The following is a 23378-nucleotide window of genomic DNA, read 5'->3' on the forward strand; positions in this document are numbered from 1 at the left end:
CTACAGATCTGATGAGTGACTAGCCAGAGAGAACAGAGAAAGACTACAGGGGGTAACAGCAGAACAACACAGAGATCTACAGGTCTGAGGAGTGACTAGCCAGAGAGAACAGAGAAAGACTACAGGGGGTAACAGCAGAACAACACAGAGATCTACAGATCTGAGGAGTGACTAGCCAGAGAGAACAGAGAAAGACTACAGGGGGTAACAGCAGAACAACACAGAGATCTACAGGTCTGAGTGACTAGCCAGAGAGAACAGAGAAGAGCTGCAGTATGGTTCATCATCAGCAGCAGTGGGGTTCAGCTGTTAGCTCAGCTCCAAAGAGACCGTAACAAGTTGCGTCCCAAATGGCCCAGTATTCTGTATATTGACTTCTGGTCAATAGTAGTGCACTATATAAGAAATAGGTTGCCATTTAGGACGCAGATTCTGTATTGCTGTGTCAAACTACTGCAGCATGGATAGTCTATGAATTGTGTCTCAACATCAGATAGTCAAGTGTCATTTTTTATCTCCAATTTTCCACAGTCAAAATATCCAAACTGTTGCACTATGGAGAGAAGGGGGTTATTTTCCAGGAGAGGTATTTCATTCACTGTCTACATACAAATCCTGGCTGCGACTCGAATGGCACCCTATTCCCCACAGTGCACCACTTTTGACCAGGGCCCATTGGGTGACATTTGGGACAGCCCCTGCCCAAAATCTATTGGCCTCCAGTCTAACACTAAGTCCATTCTCCATACCTATCTTGGCTCCATTCTTGAGCAGGGCGACCACCACAGAGGTGTTCCTGCAGCCCACGGCCCGGTCCAGAGGACGCATCCCACTGTAGTCCACATGCTCTATCATCGCCCCCTGGTCCACTAAGAACTGGACCTGAGAGGACAGACAGCAGACGGGGGGAGGAGGGAGAACAGGGGGGAGGAGAGAGGACAGTGAAGAGGAGGGAGAAATGTAGTAATTAAAATGATCTTCATCAGAGTAGGATCATAGGATGGTACTACCATTAAGGGAGAGTTACTGCTAGCAAAATATACACAAATATAACTATACTTGAACATACAGTATACTTGAACACATTTTGTTCTTAATGTTGTACGTCCACTCACCATCTCTGAGTCCCCGTAGAAGGCGGCCAGGTCGAGGGGCGTGCGTCCGTTCTTATCAGCATGGTCCGTAGCAGCCCCCCGCTCCACCAGACAGCGCACCACGGGCAGGTGTCCCTTCATACACGCCCAGCTCAGAGCCGTTAACCCCTCCTTGTCCATCAGAGGCAAGGACGCACCTGGCAGAGGGGTCAGGTGTTAGAGGTCAGCATTGGGAGTCAAAGGTCAATTGGTAAAATAAAGTACTGTCAATGCTTTGGGGATTGTGTTTAACAAAATAAGGATGAAAAAAGGGTTCTTGAGAGTTTGCGGTTTATAATGGACAGCAGGTCACAGATAACGTAAATGGAATGAGTGGATGTTGTTGTCTCCTCCTGACCCTCACCATGTGCCAGTAGGAACTCCACAGTGACCAGGTGACCCTCTGATGCAGCCATCATCAGAGGGGTTCGGCTCTGCTTGTCTGCCAGGTTCACGTCCGCTCCATGAGTCACGAGAAGGTCCACGATCTGAGAGAGGACAACACTATCGTCACCATCTAGCACACAACAGCCTGTTTCTGTCAACATGGCCGTTTGATCTCTCTTCGTCTGATGAAGTGTTTGGGTCAAAAACAGTCTCACCTGCCAGTTTCCCTGTCGGACAGCACTGAACAGGGGTAAGATGCCTCGTCTGTTGGACTGAGCCACTGCTGCTCCCTGCTCCAGCAGCAGCCTGCAGACGTCTAGCTTCCCCCGGCCCGATGCTGCCGTCAGAGCTACAGGAAGAGGAGAGGGACACACAGGGATCACCCACTGTATACAACAGTCTTTTCCATTTTTTACACTTGATCATTCTAAGACTGACAGTTATTGTGTGTTTGTCATGTGTTAGTATGCAGATTGTATAGGAAGTGGATCCTAAGGAAACACAGGGACATGTATTATACAACACAACATACAGGAGTTATACACTGACTGGACAAAACATTGTATAATAAATACCGCTTTGATGTCATACAAGCAGGTGTTCCTAATGTTTTGCACTCTCAGTGTAGTTTTTAATAATAATAATATAGATTTTCATGCATCTAATTAGCCTATTTCCCAGCTGTGCCTGCAGCAGCCCGCCTTAGCCTCCTCACCTAATTGGCTATGAAGTTCAAAAGTTAGGTGAATCAGATGGGACTGGGATGGAGAGTGAGTGGGCTGTTCAGGTGGGATTAGGATGGAGAGTGAGTGGGCTGTTCAGGTGGGACTGGGCTGGAGAGTGAGTGGGCTGTTCAGGTGGGACTGGGATGGAGAGTGAGTGGGCTGTTCAGGTGGGACTGGGATGGAGAGTGAGTGGGCTGTTCAGGTGGGACTGGGATGGAGAGTGAGTGGGCTGTTCAGGTGGGACTGGGATGGAGAGTGAGTGGGCTGTTCAGGTGGGACTGGGATGGAGAGTGAGTGGGCTGTTCAGGTGGGACTGGGATGGAGAATGAGTGGGCTGTTCAATGTGGGACTGGGATGGAGAGTGAGTGGGCTGTTCAGGTGGGACTGGGATGGAGAATGAGTGGGCTGTTCAGGTGGGACTAAGATGAAAATGAGTGGGTTGTTCAGGTGGGACTAGGATGGAGAATGAGTGGGCTGTTCAGGTGGGACTAGGATGAGAATGAGTGGGCTGTTCAGGTGGGACTGGGATGGAGAATGAGTGGGCTGTTCAGATGGGACTAGGATGGAGAATGAGTGGGCTGTTCAGGTGGGACTGGGATGGAGAATGAGTGGGCTGTTCAGGTGGGACTGGGATGGAGAGTGAGTGGGCTGTTCAGGTGGGACAGGGATGGAGAGTGAGTGGGCTGTTCAGGTGGGACTAGGATGGAGAATGAGTGGGCTGTTCAGGTGGGACTGGGATGGAGAGTGAGTGGGCTGTTCAGGTGGGACTGGGATGGAGAGTGAGTGGGCTACTCAGGTGGGACTGGGATGGAGAGTGAGTGGGCTGTTCAGGTGGGACAGGGATGGGGAGTGAGTGGGCTGTTCAGGTGGGACTGGGATGGAGAGTGAGTGGGCTGTTCAGGTGGGACTGGGATGGAGAGTGAGTGGGCTGTTCAGGTGGGACTGGGATGGAGGGTGAATGGGTGTTCAAGATTGATAAACAAAAGGTAAGACCAAGTGGTGCATAAAAACACCCTAAAAAAGCTTTATCTGATCAATTACCGAAAATAACCACATCAGCAAAGCTACCACCTCATCCTCGACTGATGAAACACCATGGCAGGTGGAAGCTAGTAGGCCTAGTTATGACGCAGATAGCACTAGCAACCTCCCAGTCCAGACAGAGACCTCACTGCCCCGGCTCGGCAATGACAGAGGACTAGCTCCTCCTCCTTCTCCTCTCCTCCAGAATAGTGACAGTTCCTCTAGTGAGAGTGACAGTCCTCCTTCTACTCTCCTCCAGAATAGTGACAGTTCCTCTAGTGAGAGTGACAGTCCTCCTTCTACTCTCCTCCAGAATAGTGACAGTTCCTCTAGTGAGAGTACCTCCTTCTCCTCTCCTCCAGAATAGTGACAGTTCCTCTAGTGAGTGACAGTCCTCCTTCTCCTCTCCTCCAGAATAGTGACAGTTCCTCTAGTGAGTGACAGTCGTCCTTCTCCTTTCCTCCAGAATAGTGACAGTTCCTCTAGTGAGTGACAGTCCTCCTTCTCCTCTCCTCCAGAATAGTGACAGTTCCTCTAGTGAGAGTTAACTCCTTCTCAACTCCTCCAGAATAATGACAGTTCCTCAAGTGAGAATAGCGTCCTCCTTCTCCTCTCCTCCAGAATAGTGAAAGTTCCTCTAGTGAGTGACAGTCCTCCTTCTCCTCCACTCCAGAATAGTGACAGTTCCTCTAGTGAGAGTCCCTCCTTCTCCTCTCCTCCAGAATAGTGACAGTTCATCTAGTGAGGGTACCGCCCTCCTTCTCCTCCCCTCCAGAATAGTGACAGTTCCTCCAGTGAGAGTACCGCCCTCCTTCTCCTCTCCTCCAGAATAGTGACAGTTCCTCTAGTGAGAGTACCTCATTCTCCTCCCCTCCAGAATAGTGACAGTTCATCTAGTGAGTGACAGTCCTCCTTCTCCTCTCCTCCAGAATAGTGACAGTTCCTCTAGTCAGAGTCCCTCCTTCTCCTCCCCTCCAGAATAGTGACAGTTCCTCCAGTGAGAGTACCGCCCTCCTTCTCCTCTCCTCCAGAATAGTGACAGTTCCTCTAGTGAGAGTACCTCATTCTCCTCCCCTCCAGAATAGTGACAGTTCATCTAGTGAGAGTACCGCCCTCCTTCTCCTCTCCTCCAGAATAGTGACAGTTCCTCTAGTGAGTGACAGTCCTCCTTCTCCTCTCCTCCAGAATAGTGACAGTTCCTCTAGTCAGAGTCCCTCCTTCTCCTCCCCTCCAGAATAGTGACAGTTCCTCTAGTGAGTGACAGTCCTCCTTCTCCTCTCCTCCAGAATAGTGACAGTTCCTCTAGTGAGAGTACCGCCCTCCTTCTCCTCTCCTCCGGAATAGTGACAGTTCCTCTAGTGAGAGTACCACCCTCCTTCTCCTCTCCTCCAGAATAGTGACAGTTCCTCTAGTGAGAGTACCGCCCTCCTTCTCCTCTCCTCCAGAATAGTGACAGTTCCTCTAGTGAGTGACAGTCCTCCTTCTCCTCCCCTCCAGAATAGTGACAGTTCCTCTAGTGAGAGTACCTCCTTCTCCTCTCCTCCAGAATAGTGACAGTTCCTCTAGTGAGAGTACCGCCCTCCTTCACCTCTCCTCCAGAATACTGACAGGTCCTCCAGTGAGTGACAGTCCTCCTTCTCCTCTCCTCCAGAAAAGTGACAGTTCCTCTAGTCAGAGTCCCTCCTTCTCCTCCCCTCCAGAATAGTGACAGTTTCAATATTGAGAATACTGCCCTCCTTCTCAACTCCTCCAGAATACTGACAGTTCCTCTAGTGAGAGTACCTCCTCCTCTTCTCCTCCAGAATAGTGACAGTTCCTCTAGTGAGAGTACCTCCATCTCCTCTCCTCATGAATAGTGACAGTTCCTCCAGTGAGAGTTCCGCCCTCTTTCTCCTCCAGAATAGTGACAGTTTCTATAGTGAGAGTACCGCCCTCCTTCTCCTCTCCTGCGTAATAGTGACAGTTTCAATATTGAGAATACTGCCCTCCTTCTCAACTCCTCCAGAATAGTGACAGTTCCTCCAGTGAGAGTCCCTCCTTCTCCTCCCCTCCAGAATAATGACAGTTCCTCTAGTGAGAGTACCGCCCTCCTTCTCCTCTCCTCCAGAACACTGACATTTCCTCCAAAGAGAGTACCTCCTTCTCCTCCCCTCCAGAATAGTGACAGATCCTCTAGTGAGAGTACCGCCCTCCTTCTCCTCTCCTCCAGAATAGTGACAGTTCCTCTAGTGAGTGACAGTCCTCCTTCTCCTCCCCTTCAGAATAGTGACAGTTCAACTAGTGAGAGTACCGCCCTCCTTCACCTCTCCTCCAGAATACTGACAGGTCCTCCAGTGAGAGTACCGCCTTCCTCTTCTCCTCCAAAATAGTGACAGATCCTCTATTGAGAGTACCGCCCTCCTTCTCCTCTCCTCCAGAATAGTGACAGTTCCTCTAGTGAGTGACAGTCCTCCTTCTCCTCTCCTCCAGAAAAGTGACAGTTTCTCTAGTCAGAGTCCCTCCTTCTCCTCCCCTCCAGAATAGTGACAGATCCTCTAGTGAGAGTACCTCCATCTCCTCTCCTCATGAATAGTGACAGTTCCTCCAGTGAGAGTTCCGCCCTCTTTCTCCTCCCCTCCAGAATAGTGACAGTTCCTCCAGTGAGAGTACCGCCCTCCTTCTCCTCTCCTCCAGAATAGTGACAGTTCCTCTAGTGAGAGTACTGCCCTCCTTCTCCTCCCTCCAGAATAGTGACAGTTCCTCCAGTGAGAGTACCGCCCTCCTTCTCCTCTCCTCCAGAATAGTGACAGTTCCTCTAGTGAGAGTCCCTCCTTCTCCTCTCCTCCAGAACACTGACATTTCCTCCAGTGAGAGTCCCTCCCTCTCCTCTCCTCCAGAATAGTGACAGTTCCTCCAGTGAGAGTACCGCCCTCCTTCTCCTCCCCTCCAGAATAGTGATAGTTCCTCTAGTGAGTGACAGTCCTCCTTCTGCTCTCCTCCAGAATAGTGACAGTTCCTCTAGTGAGAGTAACCTCCTTCTCCTCTCCTCCAGAATAGTGACAGTTCCTCTAGTGAGAGTACCGCCCTCCTTCTCCTCTCCTCCAGAATAGTGACAGTTCCTCCAGTGAGAGTACCTCCTTCTCCTCCCCTCCAGAATAGTGACAGTTCCTCTAGTGAGAGTATCGCCCTCCTTCTCCTCTCCTCCAGAACACTGACATTTCCTCCAGTGAGAGTCCCTCCTTCTCCTCTCCTCCAGAATAGTGACAGTTCCTCTAGTGAGAGTTAACTCCTCCTCCTCTCCTCCAGAATAGTGACAGTTCCTCTAGTGAGTGACAGTCCTCCTTCTCCTCCCCTCCAGAATAGTGACAGTTCCTCTAGTGAGAGTACCTCCTTCTCCTCTCCTCCAGAATAGTGACAGTTCCTCTAGTGAGAGTACCTCCTTCTCCTCTCCTCCAGAATAGTGACAGTTCCTCTAGTGAGAGTACCGCCCTCCTTGACCTCTCCTCCAGAATACTGACAGGTCCTCCAGTGAGTGACAGTCCTCCTTCTCCTCTCCTCCAGAAAAGTGACAGTTCCTCTAGTCAGAGTCCCTCCTTCTCCTCCCCTCCAGAATAGTGACAGTTTCAATATTGAGAATACTGCCCTCCTTCTCAACTCCTCCAGAATACTGACAGTTCCTCTAGTGAGAGTACCTCCATCTCCTCTCCTCATGAATAGTGACAGTTCCTCCAGTGAGAGTTCCGCTCTCTTTCTCCTCCCCTCCAGAATAGTGACAGTTCCTCTAGTGAGAGTACCGCCCTCCTTCTCCTCTCCTCCATAATAGTGACAGTTTCAATATTGAGAATACTGCCCTCCTTCTCAACTCCTCCAGAATAGTGACAGTTCCTCTAGTGAGAGGCCCTCCTTCTCCTCCCCTCCAGAATAATGACAGTTCCTCTAGTGAGAGTACCGCCCTCCTTCTCCTCTCCTCCAAAACACTGACATTTCCTCCAGTGAGAGTACCTCCATCTCCTCCCCTCCAGAATAGTGACAGATCCTCTAGTGAGAGTACCGCCCTCCTTCTCCTCTCCTCCAGAATAGTGACAGTTCCTCTAGTGAGTGACAGTCCTCCTTCTCCTCCCCTTCAGAACAGTGACAGTTCAACTAGTGAGAGTACCGCCCTCCTTCACCTCTCCTCCAGAATACTGACAGGTCCTCCAGTGAGAGTACCGCCCTCCTCTTCTCCTCCAGAATAGTGACAGATCCTCTAGTGAGAGTACCGCCCTCCTTCTCCTCTCCTCCAGAATAGTGACAGTTCCTCTAGTGAGTGACAGTCCTCCTTCTCCTCTCCTCCAGAAAAGTGACAGTTTCTCTAGTCAGAGTCCCTCCTTCTCCTCCCCCACAGAATAGTGACAGTTCCTCTAGAGAGAGTACCTCCATCTCCTCTCCTCATGAATAGTGACAGTTCCTCCAGTGAGAGTTCCGCCCTCCTTCTCCTCTCCTCCAGAATAGTGACAGTTCCTCTAGTGAGAGTACCTCCATCTCCTCTCCTCATGAATAGTGACAGTTCCTCCAGTGAGAGTTCCGCCCTCTTTCTCCTCCAGAATAGTGACAGTTTCTATAGTGAGGGTACCAACCTCCTTCACCTCTCCTCCAGAATACTGACAGTTCCTCCAGTGAGAGTACCGCCCTCCTCTTCTCCTCCAGAATAGTGACAGATCCTCTAGTGAGAGTACCTCCATCTCCTCTCCTCATGAATAGTGACAGTTCCTCCAGTGAGAGTTCCGCCCTCTTTCTCCTCCCCTCCAGAATAGTGACAGTTCCTCCAGTGAGAGTACCGCCCTCCTTCTCCTCTCCTCCAGAATAGTGACAGTTCCTCCAGTGAGAGTACCGCCCTCCTTCTCCTCCCCTCCAGAATAGTGACAGTTCCTCTAGTGAGAGTACCGCCCTCCTTCTCCTCTCCTCCAGAATAGTGACAGTTCCTCTAGTGAGAGTTCCGCCCTCTTTCTCCTCTCCTCCAGAATAGTGACAGTTCCTCTAGTGAGAGTCCCTCCTTCTCCTCTCCTCCAGAACACTGACATTTCCTCCAGTGAGAGTCCCTCCTTCTCCTCTCCTCCAGAATAGTGACAGTTCCTCCAGTGAGAGTACCGCCCTCCTTCTCCTCCCCTCCAGAATAGTGACAGTTCCTCTAGTGAGTGACAGTCCTCCTTCTCCTCTCCTCCAGAATAGTGACAGTTCCTCTAGTGAGAGTACCGCCCTCCTTCTCCTCTCCTCCAGAATAGTGACAGTTCCTCCAGTGAGAGTACCTCCTTCTCCTCCCCTCCAGAATAGTGACAGTTCCTCTAGTGAGAGTACCGCCCTCTTTCTCCTCTCCTCCAGAATAGTGACAGTTCCTCTAGTGAGAGTATCGCCCTCCTTCTCCTCTCCTCCAGAATAGTGACATTTCCTCCAGTGAGAGTCCCTCCTTCTCCTCTCCTCCAGAATAGTGACAGTTCCTCTAGTGAGAGTTAACTCCTCCTCCTCTCCTCCAGAATAGTGACAGTTCCTCCAGTGAGAGTACCGCCCTCCTTCTCCTCCCCTCCAGAATAGTGACAGTTCCTCTAGTGAGAGTACCGCCCTCTTTCTCCTCCTCCTCTCCCAGAAAACTAAGCTGATGACTGCCTGAGGCCCAGCAGCGCTCATGAAAGCGACCCCCCTTCTGTGAACACTGGTAAGCCTATGAGTGATGAGACCGGATTCTGAGTTCCAATGTTTAATATAAATAGGCTACAAGTAAATACTGTATATAGCTATAGATAGCTAGTAGGCTAGACTGCAGAATGAAACAATGACTGTATTATGTGGCATTAATAGAATGGTTTGATGGTAGACTTATTGTCTCTCTCTCTCTCTCTCTCTCTCTCTCTCTCCCTCTCGCTCCTTCTCTCTCTCTGTGTGTAGTGATCTAAACTCCTATAGTAAACACGTACAGCAAGCATCCCGTCCTACAGTATGTCTAAGCAATCATGACATCCATCCACATCTCAGCTTAGCCCAGACTAAGCATCGGCTTAAAATTCAACTGACGCATAATGATTCCCCCTAAGGAAACAGCAATGTCAGATTCAATCAGATACGCTTTAGCCGACATCCGCATAGCAGTTGTTTTGACAGTGTCGGAGGTGGAACTGCAGAGCACTCAAATTCACAAGCGGCACCTGGCATAATCTACACCTCCATTACGATGATATAAATCCTCAATATTTTGTTTAATGATGTTTAATTTCAGCATCATTATTTCTATATAGCCTAACTTTGTCCTTCTGAACTTCTAACGTGAGTGAGATGGGTGTGGCTTGGTGAAATTAAACAAGAGCAGCTGCTCACCGATTTGACAGTTCCATCTATGACAGCACCAAAACATCAGCTATGCAGATGTCGGCTATCGCTGGTTAACGCTTGATGTAGGCCGAAATCTCCACAAGGCTGCGGACTATATCTGAAGACCTTTTTAACAAGCACATAACGAGAGGCTGTAGCGTACCTGTCTCTCCCCACAGGGTGTCAAAGTTGTTAATCTGAGCTCGTTCCACCTCCTCCTCATCCTTCTCTGGTAGGTCCAGCAGGTAGGACACAATCTGGTGGAAATAACGATACATTTTACACCTCCAAAAAACACAAAAAACTGAAAAATCAATTGTTATTGTGAGTGGCATGCAATACTGGTAGGATCGCAGAGAGTTGAACTGCAGGGAAATTACCCAGAAGTCTAAAAAATAAAATACTTATTCCTAGCTGTAGAAAACTGTCAGCTGAGTAAGTGAGGTTGGTGCCTAGCATTATGCTGACAGCAGGAGAAGAGCAGAGGATAAATGACGAAGCTACAGTATCCCCAGGTAAGGAGATTCTCAGTGAGGAAAGGCCTACCTCTGTGTATCCCATGCTAGCTGCAGCGATGAGGGCTTGCTGGACGGCGTGGCTCTTGCTGAAGGCTCGTTGTTGTTGTGGTTGTCCCATGGCCCAGTCCCACTGGATGAGGAACTTGACGACCTCCATCTGGCCCCTGAGAGCTGCATGCACCACGGCACACTGACTATTCTTATCTAGGTGGTCCACCTGTTGATGGACACACACACACACACACAATTCACACACACACAGAAGCACATATGCAAGCACACACAAAGTTGGTCAATCCCCATTCGTCCTCAGAAGATAGATAAAGATTAAGATAGAGATTAATCTACAAACATACTCTGTCTCCTTCTCTTTCTTTTCCCTCCCCCCTCTCTCCTCTCTCTCTTCCCTCCCCCTCTCTCCCTCCTCTCCCCCCTCCTCTCCTCTCTTCCCTCTCCCCTCTCTCTTTCTTTCCTCCCCCTCTCTCCTTCTCCTCTCTCTCTTCCCTACCCCTCTCCCTCCTCTCCCCCCTCCTCTCCTCTCTTCCCTCTCCCCTCTCTCTTTCTTTCCTCCCCCTCTCTCCCTCCTCTCTCTCTTCCCTACCCCTCTCTCTCCTCTCCCCTCTCTCTCTCTTCCTCTCCCCCCTCTAGCTCCCTCCCTCTCTCCCCTCTCTCTTCCATCCCCCTCTCTCCCTCCTCTCCCCTCTCTCGCTCTTCCCTCTCCCCCTCTCTCCCTCTTCTGTCTCCCCTCTCTCTCTTCCCTCCCCCTCTCTCCCTCCTCTCCACTCTCTATTTCTTCCCTCCCCTCTCTCTCCCTCCTCTCCCCCATCTCTCCCTCTTCCCACCCCCCCCTCTCTCTTCCATTCCCCCTCTCTCCCTCCTCTCTGCTCTCTCTTCCCTCCCCCTCTCTCCCTCCTCTCCCCTCATCCCTCCCCCTCTCTCCCTCCTCTCTGCTCTCTCTCTTCCCTCCCCCTCTCTGCCTCCTCTCCCCTTTCTCTTCCCTCCACCCTCTTCTTCCTCTCCCATCCCTCTCCCCTCTCTCTCTTCCCTCCCTCCTCTCCCCTCTCTCTTTCCTCCCCTCTCTCTCTTCCCTCCCTCCACTCTCCCTCCTCTCCCCTCTCTCTTTCCTCCCCTCTCTCTCTTCCCTCCCCCTCTCTCCCTCCTCTCTCCCCTCCCTCTCCCTCCTCTCCCCTCTCTCTCTTCCCTCCCCTCCCTCTACCACCACTCCTCTCTCGCTCTTCCCTCTCTCCCTCTTCCCTCCCCCGTCTCTCTTCCCTCTCACTTTTCTCTCTCTTCCCCCCCCTCTCTCCCTCCTCTCTCTCTTCCCTCCCCCTCTCTCCCTCCTCACCCTTCTCTCTCTCGCTCTCTCCCTCCTCTTCCCCTCTCACCTTGGCTCTTCTTAGACACAGTGTGGTGACTATAGCCATGTGTCCCCCGGAGGCAGCATAGCCCAGTGGGGTGAGAAGGCTCTCAGAGGGCTGGTCTACAGAGGCCCCATACTCCAACAGCAGCTCCACCATATCTATGTAACCCAGGTGGGCATGCACACACAGCACCGGGGCATTGTTCAACACCTCCGTCCGGTAGTTCACGTTGGCACCGCCGAGCATCAGCAACCGGCTCACCTGGGCACACACAGATTTTACACAGTGTTATAGACAGAGAAAAACAACTGTAGAGAAAGTACATTTCATTTATCAGTAGGAACAGCCCTTCAGACGATGAACCTGGTTTGGAATACAATGGAGTTGGTTGGGCAAAGCAGTAAGTTACCTTGATGTTAGAAGTGTCAAGGGTAAAGCAGTACCTTGATGTTAGGAGTGTAGAGGGTAAAGCAGTACCTTGTTGTTAGGAGTGTCAAGGGTAAAGCAGTACCTTGATGTTAGGAGAGTAGAGGGTAAAGCAGTACCTTGATGTTAGGAGTGTCGAGGGTAAAGCAGTACCTTGATGTTAGGAGTTTAGAGGGTAAAGCAGTACCTTGATGTTAGGAGTGTAGAGGGTAAAGCAGTACTTTGATGTTAGGAGTGTAGAGGGTAAAGCAGTACCTTGATGTTAGGAGTCTCGAGGGTAAAGCAGTACCTTGATGTTAGGAGTTTAGAGGGTAAAGCAGAACCTTGATGTTAGGAGTGTAGAGGGTAAAGCAGTACTTTGATGTTAGGAGTGTAGAGGGTAAAGCAGTACCTTGATGTTAGGAGTGTAGAGGGTAAAGCAGTACCTTGATGTTAGGAGTGTAGAGGGTAAAGCAGTACCTTGATGTTAGGAGTCTCGAGGGTAAAGCAGTACCTTGATGTTAGGAGTCTCGAGGGTAAAGCAGTACCTTGATGTTAGGAGGGTAGAGGGTAAAGCAGTACCATGATGTTAGGAGTCTCGAGGGTAAAGCAGTACCTTGATGTTAGGAGTGTCGAGGGTAAAGCAGTACCTTGATGTTAGGAGTCTCGAGGGTAAAGCAGTACCTTGATGTTAGGAGTGTAGAGGGTAAAGCAGTACCTTGATGTTAGGAGTTTAGAGGGTAAAGCAGTACCTTGATGTTAGGAGTGTAGAGGGTAAAGCAGTACCTTGATGTTAGGAGTCTCGAGGGTAAAGCAGTACCTTGATGTTAGGAGTTTAGAGGGTAAAGCAGTACCTTGATGTTAGGAGTGTAGAGGGTAAAGCAGTACCTTGATGTTAGTAGTCTCTAGGGTAAAGCAGTAAATTACCTTGATGTTAGGAGTGTAGAGGGTAAAGCAGTAAGTTACATTGATGTTAGGAGTGTTGAGGGTAAAGCAGTAAATTACCTCGATGTTAGGAGTGTCGAGGGTAAAGCAGTACCTTGATGTTAGGAGTGTAGAGGGTTAAGCAGTACCTTGATGTTAGGAGTCTCGAGGGTAAAGCAGTAAGTTACCTTGATGATAGGAGTGTAGAGGGTAAAGCAGTACCTTGATGTTAGGAGTGTCGAGGGTAAAGCAGTACCTTGATGTTAGGAGTGTCGAGGGTAAAGCAGTACCTTGATGTTAGGAGTGTCGAGGGTAAAGCAGTACCTTGATGTTAGGAGTGTAGAGGGTAAAGCAGTACATTGATGTTAGGAGTGTAGAGGGTAAAGCAGTACCTTGATGTTAGGAGTGTAGAGGGTAAAGCAGTACCTTGACGTTAGGAGCATAGAGGGTAAAGCAGTACCTTGATGTTAGGAGTGTCAAGGGTAAAGCAGTAAGTTACATTGATGTTAGGAGTGTAGAGGGTAAAGCAGTACCTTGATGTTAGGAGTGTAGAGGGTAAAGCAGTACCGTGATGTTAGGAGTGTAGAGGGTTAAGCAGTACCTTGATGTTAGGAGTGTAGAGGGTAAAGCAGTACCTTGATGTTAGGAGTGTAGAGGGTAAAGCAGTACCTTGATGTTAGGAGTGTAGAGGGTAAAGCAGTACCTTGATGTTAGGAGTGTAGAGGGTAAAGCAGTACTTTGATGTTAGGAGTGTAGAGGGTAAAGCAGTACCTTGATGTTAGGAGTGTTGAGGGTAAAGCAGTACCTTGATGTTAGGAGTGTAGAGGGTAAAGCAGTAACTTGATGTTAGGAGTGTCGAGGGTAAAGCAGTACCTTGATGTTAGGAGTGTAGAGGGTAAAGCAGTACCTTGATGTTAGGAGTGTAGAGGGTAAAGCAGTACCTTGATGTTAGGAGTGTCGAGGGTAAAGCAGTACCTTGATGTTAGGAGTGTAGAGGGTAAAGCAGTACCTTGATGTTAGGAGTGTAGAGGGTAAAGCAGTAAGTTACCTTGATGTTAGGAGTGTAGAGGGTAAAGCAGTAAGTTACCTTGATGTTAGGAGTGTTGAGGGTAAATCAATACCTTGATGTTAGGAGTGTAGAGGGTAAAGCAGAACCTTGATGTTAGGAGTGTAGAGGGTAAAGCAGTACTTTGATGTTAGGAGTGTAGAGGGTAAAGCAGAACCTTGATGTTAGGAGTGTAGAGGGTAAAGCAGAACCTTGATGTTAGGAGTGTAGAGGGTAAAGCAGTACTTTGATGTTAGGAGTGTAGAGGGTAAAGCAGTACCTTGATGTTAGGAGTGTCGATGGTAAAGCAGTACCTTGATGTTAGGAGTGTAGAGGTTAAAGCAGTACCTTGATGTTAGGAGTGTCGAGGGTAAAGCAGTACCTTGATGTTAGTAGTGTAGAGGTTAAAGCAGTACCTTGATGTTAGGAGTGTAGAGGTTAAAGCAGTACCTTGATGTTAGGAGTGTAGAGGGTAAAGCAGTACCTTGATGTTAGGAGTGTCGAGGGTAAAGCAGTACCTTGATGTTAGGAGTGTAGAGGGTAAAGCAGTACCTTGATGTTAGGAGTGTAAAGGGTAAAGCAGTAAATTACCTTGATGATAGGAGTGTAGAGGGTAAAGCAGTACCTTGATGTTAGGAGTGTTGAGGGTAAAGCAGTACCTTAATGTTAGGAGTGTAGAGGTTAAAGTAGTACGTTGATGTTAGGAGTGTAGAGGGTAAAGCAGTACCTTGATGTTAGGAGTGTTGAGGGTAAAGCAATACCTTGATGTTAGGAGTGTTGAGGGTAAAGCAGTACCTTGATGTTAGGAGTGTAGAGGGTAAAGCAGTACCTTGATGTTAGGAGTGTAGAGGGTAAAGCAGTACCTTGATATTAGGAGTGTAGAGGGTAAAGCAGTACCTTGATGTTAGGAGTGTAGAGGGTAAAGCAGTACCTTGATGTTAGGAGTGTAGAGGGTAAAGCAGTACCTTGATGTTAGGAGTGTAGAGGGTAAAGCAGTAAGTTACCTTGATGTTAGGAGTGTAGAGGTTTCTGAGTGAGGACAGGGCAGTGGACAGTCCATCTGTGCTGTACGAAATCCACAGCCCCTGGAGGATGGACGAGGAAACCCCAACCTTCTTGCTTAGGCCCTGAAATATAAAGACATAATTTGAGCTGTCACTGATTTGAGTTGTGCTGTGTGCATAGGAAGGTGTGTGTGTGTCTGTAGGCAGGTAGAGTGTGGTTAGGTGAACCTTGAAGATGTGTGCTTTGAGGATGTGGTGTCCCAGTTCGATGGTCTGCTGTCGGTTCAGCTTGGTCTCCTGGCGAGAGAACCAGAAGGCTAGCAGGGTGTGGCCACTCCTACAGAGAGACAGGAGGAACACCATGAGCTACTGCACAAAATATTAGGGTTAGGGTTAGAGTTAGTAGATAGTTAGGGTTAGAGTTAGTAGATAGTTAGGGTTAGAGTTAGTAGATAGTTAGGGTTAGAGTTAGTAGATAGTTAGGGTTAGAGGTAGTAGATAGTTAGGATTAGAGTTATTAGATAGTTAGGGTTAGAGTTAGTAGATAGTTAGGGTTAGGGTTAGTAGATAGTTAGAGTTAGGGTTAGTAGATAGTTAGGGTTAGGGTTAGTAGATAGTTTGGGTTAGAGTTAGTAGATAGTTAGAGTTAGTATATAGTTAGGGTTAGAGTTAGTAGATAGTTAGGGTTAGGGTTAGGGTTAGTAGATAGTTAGAGTTAGGGTTAGTAGATAGTTAGGGTTAGAGTTAGTAGATAGTTAGGGTTAGAGTTAGTAGATAGTTAGGGTTAGGGTTAGTAGATAGAGTTAGGGTTAGTAGATAGTTAGGGTTAGAGTTAGTAGATAGTTAGGGTTAGTAGATAGTTAGAGTTAGGGTTAGTGGATAGTTAGGGTTAGGGTTAGTAGATAGTTAGGGTTAGAGTTAGTAGATAGTTAGGGTTAGAGTTAGTAGATAGTTAGAGTTAGTAGATAGTTAGGATTAGGGTTAGGGTTAGTAGATAGTTAGAGTTAGAGTTAGTAGATAGTTAGGGTTAGAGTTAATAGATAGTTAGAGTTAGGGTTAGTAGATAGTTAGGGTTAGGGTTAGTAGATAGTTAGGGTTAGAGTTAGTAGATAGTTAGGGTTAGAAGATAGTTAGGGTTAGAGTTAGTAGATATTTAGGGTTAGGGTTAGTAGATAGAGTTAGGGTTAGTAGATAGTTAGGGTTAGAGTTAGTAGATAGTTAGAGTTAGGGTTAGTAGATAGTTAGGGTTAAGGTTAGTAGATAGTTAGGGTTAGAGTTAGTAGATAGTTAGGGTTAGGGTTAGCAGATAGTTAGGGTTAGGGTTAGTAGATAGGGTTAGAGTTAGTAGATTGTTAGGGTTAGAGTTAGTAGATAGTTAGGGTTAGGGTTAGTAGATAGTTAGAGTTAGGGTTAGTAGATAGTTAGGGTTAGGGTTAGTAGATAGTTAGGGTTAGAGTTAGTTAGGGTTAGTAGATCGTTGGGTTAGAGTTAGTAGATAGTTAGAGTTAGGGTTAGTAGATAGTTGTAATGTTGTTGACAGTTAGTTGACAAATCTACAAAGCATCTATTTGGGACACTCCTAATAAAGTGGTACCACACTTTTAGCTGGCTTCACTGTCAAAATACACTTCATTTCATTAACCCTTTAAACTCGTAGAAATTGGCCTATATGTATAGGGCTAAATAAATAAAAATCTTACAGAAGAAATATGGAAAGCATATTCATAACCATGGTGCCAATTAAAAGGAAACAGTTTGGAGATTATGGGAAAATTAGACTTAAGGTGAGGACACAACAGTTCAACTGACACAAGACTGAATCCAAAGCATTTTACATTTACTGTACTATTCGCCACATTTGTTTGTGAAAATATTCTGGGATACATTCAGTAACTGATAAGAATATTCCTATAAAATGTGGGGTCTGTGCAACATAAGACAAATAAATGACAAGGGTTTGAATGAGAGGACTAACTGGTGTCTCCAAGTGGCCACACACCTCTCCAAAGTGTGCTCAGTTCCTAAGTCATTTCTATGCACTTTTATGACTCAAAGAAGAGTCTTCAACTATAAGGTGCTTTTTTTTTAGCTCTCCTAGCTGTGCTGTTGAGGAACTAGAGCAAGCACACTTGTAGTTGTTTTGTTTGGAACACAGCCCTGCATCCCCGCCATCACACAATTACTGTTGTTGTTTACGCAATACAAAAACGGTCCATTATAAATCACAATCTGGGTCAGGTGGGCATCATTTGAAAGCCTGTTCTATTGCCAACATGACTAGATAAGTTATAAAATACCATACTACAGTGTTAGGCTTTCACAAGGCAATTCAGAGAAGCAGATTGTAATTTTGGTGCGCATAGAATGGAGTCATGAATGCATTCAGATGCGTGGTCCGCGGCTAATCTTCTTCACAATACAACAAACATAGGCTCATTATGTTCAGGACAATCCAGGGTATAATGTCATGTCATCTTGTAACTACATAAAACATAGTGATCATAAACATTGACGCTGTACACTGAGTGTACAAAACATTAGGAACACCTTCCTAATATTGTGTTGCACCCCCCTCCTTTTGCCCTCAGGAAAGCTTTAATTAGTTGGGGCATGGACTCTACAAGGTGTCAAAAGCATACTACAGGGATGTTGGCCCATGTTGACTCCAATGCTTCCCACAGTTGTGTCAACTTGGCTGGATGTCCTTTTGGTGGTGGACCATTCTTGATACACACGGGAAACTGTTGTGTGTGAAAAACCCAGCAGCGTTGCAGTTCTTCACACAAACCGGTGCGCCTGGCAACTACTACCATACCCCGTTCAAAGGCACTTAAATCTTTTGTCTTGCCCATTCACCCTCTGAATGGCACACATACACAATCTCAATTGTCTCCAAGCTTAAAAATCGTTCTTTAACCTGTCTCCTCCCCTTCATCTACACTGATTGAAGTGGATTTAACAAGTGACATCAATAAGGGAAAATAGCTTTCACCTGGATTCATCTGGTCAGTGTATGTCATGGAAAGAGCAGGTGTTCTTTCCATGTGTTCTTTCCATGTTCTCAGTGTATATTACATTAGTTTTATGTAATGGAAATGTGAAGTGCACATTTGGACTCACGGGCGTTTGGCTTGCCTGTATGACATCAAAGCGGTATTTATTATAATCCTCAAAGTCTCATCTTTCAAAATATATAGAGTCCTCTTAATTTACATAATTTCCCTCAATAAGACAACAAAATAATTGCAAAAGTTGCCCAATTAGCGGGAGGGATGGGGGCAACTTCTTGCCGTGCACGGTGCTCAAGCTCAGAACGGCTGTCAGTCAAAACCCATACAGAGCTGTAAAGAGGAGACCGTGAGCTCTGACCTCATCTATAATAGCATGTTACTGTACAGCCACTGAGCTCTGACGTCATGTATAGCATGTTACTGTACAGCCACTGAGCTCTGACGTCATTATAGCATGTTACTGTATTATAGCATGTTACTGTACAGCCACTGAGCTCTGACCTCATTATAGCATGTTACTGTATTATAGCATGTTACTGTACAGCCACTGAGCTCTGACCTCATTATAGCATGTTACTGTACAGCCACTGAGCTCTGACCTCATTATAGCATGTTACTGTACAGCCACTGAGCTCTGACCTCATTATAGCATGTTACTGTATAGTCACTGAGCTCTGAGGTCATTATAGCATGTTACTGTACAGCCACTGAGCTCTGACCTCATGTATAGCATGTTACCGTACAGCCACTGAGCTCTGACCTCATTATGGCATGTTACTGTGTTCCAATTTAGGCGTTTATCAGTGTCCTAATCTGCCATTGTCAACCCGTACGAGTGTAAAGGGCTACACATACTGTAGGTCAGACCATGACTGTACCATACCACACACACATCATGTACATTGTCACTAGCCATTAGCTAGAGAGAGACCAGTTTCCAAGATACGGTAACTCCAAGAAGACTACGGTGCCAGTAGCTTTCCCCAAATTCTCAGGTTTTCCAGAAATCCTGTTCGAATGATTACCAGAAATCCTGGTCGAATGATTACCGGAAATCCTGGTCGAATGATTACCAGAAATCCTGGTCGAATGATTACCGGAAATCCTGGTCGAATGATTACCGGAAATCCTGGTCGAATGATTACCGGAAATCCTGGTCGAATGATTACCGGAAATCCTGGTCGAATGATTACCAGAAATCCTGGTCGAATGATTACCAGAAATCCTGGTCGAATGATTACCAGAAATCCTGGTTGAATGATTACCAGAAATCCTGGTTGAATGATTACCGGAAATCCTGGTTGAATCCCCCCCCCCCCCCCTCCCCCCACACCCCAACAGACACATCCACCCCCTGACCTGGGGTCACAGAGGAACTTGGTCTTCTCCCCCTCCTCCCTCCAGATCAGCCACTCTCTGAACGATGGGTGAACAAACATCCTGGTCCCGTCCCTCCTCTTGACCAGGAACATGGCCAGGTTGTCTACGCGCTGTGTGAAGTCCTCCCAGTCCAGCGTACCCTGCAGCAAAGAGGGTGAAACCAAGAAAGTTAGTTTGTTAGCTGTGCACATGCCCAGATGCTTTGCTAAGGCTGTTCTTCTTCACCGGCACTATTGTTGCTATCCGGTATACAGCTAGTGTTAGCATGGTGGCTAAGTGTGACATGTTTTCCTATAGGAAATGCTAACAGTTTCCTGTCTGAGTAATAAGTGTATTTGCCTGCAGGGAGCCAGCATTGATAGCCTGGTAGATCTGTTCGTCAGTGAGGGGGTGGAGGGATGCCACGGCCACGTTGAGTAGGGGGAGGGCCCGTTCGAAGGACGACTGGGTAGGGAAACGCATGTTGCACTGCAGCAGGTACACCTCAACCAGATTGACAGGCACCACCTGGGATCAATGAATCAATCAGTCAATCAATCCATCGGTCGGTCATTATTATTGCACATTTCTTAGATAGGGAGAGCAATAAAATGGCACATAATTAAAAGACTAAAATGAATAAGACAAGAATAAAACTAAGGCAATACAACATTGTGTAAATGGCAGGCTGACCTTGTAGCTGGAGCTCTTGAGGACCAGGTACCCCTTCTCTATAAGGTCAAAGGTGAGTTTGAGGTACAGATAGGAGCCCTGGCTGAGGGCCTTGAGGTGGGCGGAGAGCTTGCCGAAGGTGGTATTGTCCATCTTGCCATTGAGAGAGATGTTGTTCTGTATCTCAGGACTGCTGTGGATGCGGTGGAGGATGTAACCCTGTAAGTCCTGGTCTATAGCATCGTTCTCCTCCAGACCATCCACAGAGATACGGTGGAATGGGAGCAGCTTGGTGATCTCCTATAGGAGGGAAGTAGGGGAGGGGAGAGGGAGAAGGAGGAGGAGGAGGAGGAGGAGGAGGAGGAGAGAGAGAGAGAGAGAGAGAAGGAGGAGAGAGGAGAGAGAGAGGAGAGAGGAAAGAGGAGAGAGAGAGGAGAGAGGAGAGAGGAGAGGAGAGAGGAGAGAGAGAGGAGAGAGAGAGGAGAGAGGAGAGAGAGGAGAATGGAGAGAGAGAAGAGAGGAGAGAGGAGGAGGAGAGAGAGAGAGAAGAGAGGAGGAGGAGAGAGAGAGAGAAGAGAGGAGAGAGAGGAGGAGAGAGAGAGAGAAGAGAGGAGGAGGAGAGAAGAGAGGAGAGAGGAGGATGAAGGGGTTGAAGAAGAAAACAAGGCGGGAGGGAAAGAGAGGTAGATAGTGGAACGAGATATAGAAGCTATATTTTGGATCTTCCACTGATGTCAATCTATTGACAACTCTATCAAAAGAAAATTATAATTTTTTGGATCCACGTTTCCATCCAGTTTTTATGCAAATAAAGTCACACCCTATAAAAAAAAAAATCACAGCTGTGATGGAAACAGGAAGTTTCGGTACAATTTTATAAATGCCGACAGATAATTTGTTCATTCGACCTGGTGGGATTTTTTTGTCTGTAAAATTAATATTGCGCAAAATGGCGGTGGAAACAAAAAAAAGTACATTTTGTGCTACGTCATCACACACTGACTTTTATCAGCAACAAGTCCATTTGGTGGCAACACACCACTGGTAGGAAAATATGCATATTTTCTTTATGCGGATTCTAGAATATTCGCATGAAAACCTTTCGCCAATTGGATAGCAACCTAGCTAGTGTTAATCTTGTTTATTTTGAATGGCCTCTTATTAGAGCAGTAGAGGACTGTAATGCATCTAATGTGTCTACCTGCAATGTGGTCCTGACAGTGACCACCAGTTTGAGCCAGTGGGGAAACAAGCTGATGGTTTTGCTGAGGAACGAGACAATGGTGTCTCCGTAGTCAGGCTTGTGGAACTCTGCCTCATTTAGCCCATCTATCAGGATGACCAAGTCTTCTTCAGAGGCGATCTTCCTCTCTGAAAACACACAGAGAAAATAGTCAATATTGACCAAAAAATCTGACTGCACATATTCTGCCTAACGTACTCAGACCTTTATTGCTAAAATCAAGAATACATACACTATATATACAAAAGTATGTGGACACCCCTTCAAATTAGTGGATTAGGCTATTTCATCTCCATAGACAAACATTGGCAGTAGAATGACCTTACTGAAGACCTCAGTGACTTTCAATGTGGCACCGTCATAGGATGCCACCTTTGCAACAAGTCAGTTTGCAAAATTTCTGCCCTGCTAGAGCTGCCCCGGTCAACTGTATGTGCTGTTATTGTGAAGTGGAAACATCTAGGAGCAACAACGGCTTAGTCGTGAAGTGGTAGGCCACACAAGCACAAAGAACGGGACTGCCGAGTGCTCAAGCGCGTAGCACGTAAAAATTGTCTGTCCTCAGTTGCAACACTCACTACCGAGTTCCAAACTGCCTCTGGAAGCAACATCAGCACAACAACTGTTCATTGGGAGCTTCATGAAATGGGTTTCCATGGCCGAGCAGCTGCACACAAGCCTAAGTTCACCATGCGCAATGCCAAGCGTCGGCTGAAGTGGTGTAAAGCTCGCCGCCATTGGACTCTGGAGCAGTGGAAACGCGTTCTCTGGAGTGATGAGATCACGCTTCACCATCTGGTTGTCGGACAGACACATCTGGGTTTGGCGGGTGCCAGGAGAACGCTACCTGCCCGAATGCATAGTGCCAACTGTAAAGTTTGGTGGAGGAGGAATAATGGTCTGTGGCTGTTTTTCATGGTTCGGGCTAGGCCCCTTAGTTCCAGTGAAGGGAAATCTTAACGCTACAGCATACAATGACATTCTAGACGATTCTGTGCTTCCAACTTTGTGGCAACAGTTTGGGGAAGGCCCTTTCCTGTTTCAGCATGACAATGCCTTCGTGCACAAAGCGAGGTCCATACAGAAATGGTTTGTCGAGATCAGTGTGGAAGAACTTGACTTGCCTGATGCCCTTTCCTGTTTCAGCATGACAATGCCTTCGTGCACAAAGCGAGGTCCATACAGAAATGGTTTGTCGAGATCAGTGTGGAAGAACTTGACTTGCCTGCACAGAGCCCTGACCTCGACCCCATCAAACACCTTTGGGATGAATTGGAACGCCGACTTCGAGTCAGGCCTAATCGCCCAATATCAGTGCCCGACCTCACTAATGCTCTTGTGGCTGAATGGAAGCAAGTCCCAGCAGCAATGTTCCAACATCTAGTGGAAAGCCTTCCCAGAAGAGTAGAGGCTGTTATAGCAGCAAAGGGTTTGGATAATCCTATAGCAGCAAACTCCATATTAATGCCCATGATTTTGGAATGAGATGTTTGACAAGCAGGAGTCCACATACTTTTGGGCATGTAGTGTATGTTTTGAGGATCATGTCCATAGTATAATCAATGTGAGCGGAGACTGCGTCACGAGGAGTAGAGATAGTTGTATCACCTTTGTAGAGGGCATTCAGGGGTTCTAGGTGTGACCCCCAAATGGCACCCTATTCCCTATATAGTGTTCTACTTTTGACCAGAGATTCCCTATATAGGGCAATACTTTTAACCAGGGCCTATGGGCTCTGGTCAAAAAGAGTGCACTATATAGGGAATAAGGTGCCATTTGCGATGCAGACCAGAACTCACCTTTGTAGAGAACATCCAGGGGTCCTAGAACTCCTAGTAGAGTTATCTATGATAGTTATCTAAGGTTGTATAATAGGAGCAGAGAGTTGTATCACCTTTGTAGAGGGCATCCAGGGGTTCTAGAACTCCTCTTCTGAAGGAGGCCAGGGGATCCTGAACACAGGAGCGCAGACTGAGCATGCTCTGTAGGTGTGGCTCCCTGAGCAGCAGCTCTCTGTAGGCGATGAGCTGCGGTGAGCGACACAGCAACGCTGCCACGTTGTGGACAAACTCCGGCACCAGGCACGTGTAGGCATTGTCTGCCTGGCAGTAGTGGTACGCCACCACCTGGGGGCGATAGAGCGGGGGAGACATTTAAGTCATTTAGCAGACGTTCTTATCCAGAGCGACTTACAAATTGGATTGGTGCTTAATGAACACATCCCTGTTTTCTATGTCAATGGGAATCGGG

General features: G+C 47.5%; 1 protein-coding gene across 1 annotated transcript in view; it reads right to left on the reverse strand.

Moving 5' to 3' along the window:
* Positions 1-749: 749 nt before the first annotated feature.
* LOC311114603 (protein TANC2-like) overlaps positions 750-23378 on the reverse strand; it is a gene marked incomplete at both ends in the record, with an annotated part of 34037 nt that continues 11408 nt past the window's right edge. The window contains 14 exons of the mRNA XM_084189841.1: positions 750-882; positions 1116-1291; positions 1498-1621; positions 1736-1869; positions 9750-9843; positions 10133-10321; positions 11490-11726; positions 14844-14966; positions 15072-15180; positions 19214-19374; positions 19574-19741; positions 19907-20185; positions 21087-21256; positions 23023-23254. Coding sequence (XP_084045967.1) covers positions 750-882; positions 1116-1291; positions 1498-1621; positions 1736-1869; positions 9750-9843; positions 10133-10321; positions 11490-11726; positions 14844-14966; positions 15072-15180; positions 19214-19374; positions 19574-19741; positions 19907-20185; positions 21087-21256; positions 23023-23254 — 2329 coding nt within the window. The remainder of the gene's footprint in view (positions 883-1115; positions 1292-1497; positions 1622-1735; positions 1870-9749; positions 9844-10132; positions 10322-11489; positions 11727-14843; positions 14967-15071; positions 15181-19213; positions 19375-19573; positions 19742-19906; positions 20186-21086; positions 21257-23022; positions 23255-23378) is intronic.

The sequence above is a fragment of the Coregonus lavaretus genome, assembly GCF_964263955.1.
Source record: "Coregonus lavaretus genome assembly, contig: HAP1_SCAFFOLD_4973, whole genome shotgun sequence".
NCBI lineage: Eukaryota > Metazoa > Chordata > Actinopteri > Salmoniformes > Salmonidae > Coregonus > Coregonus lavaretus.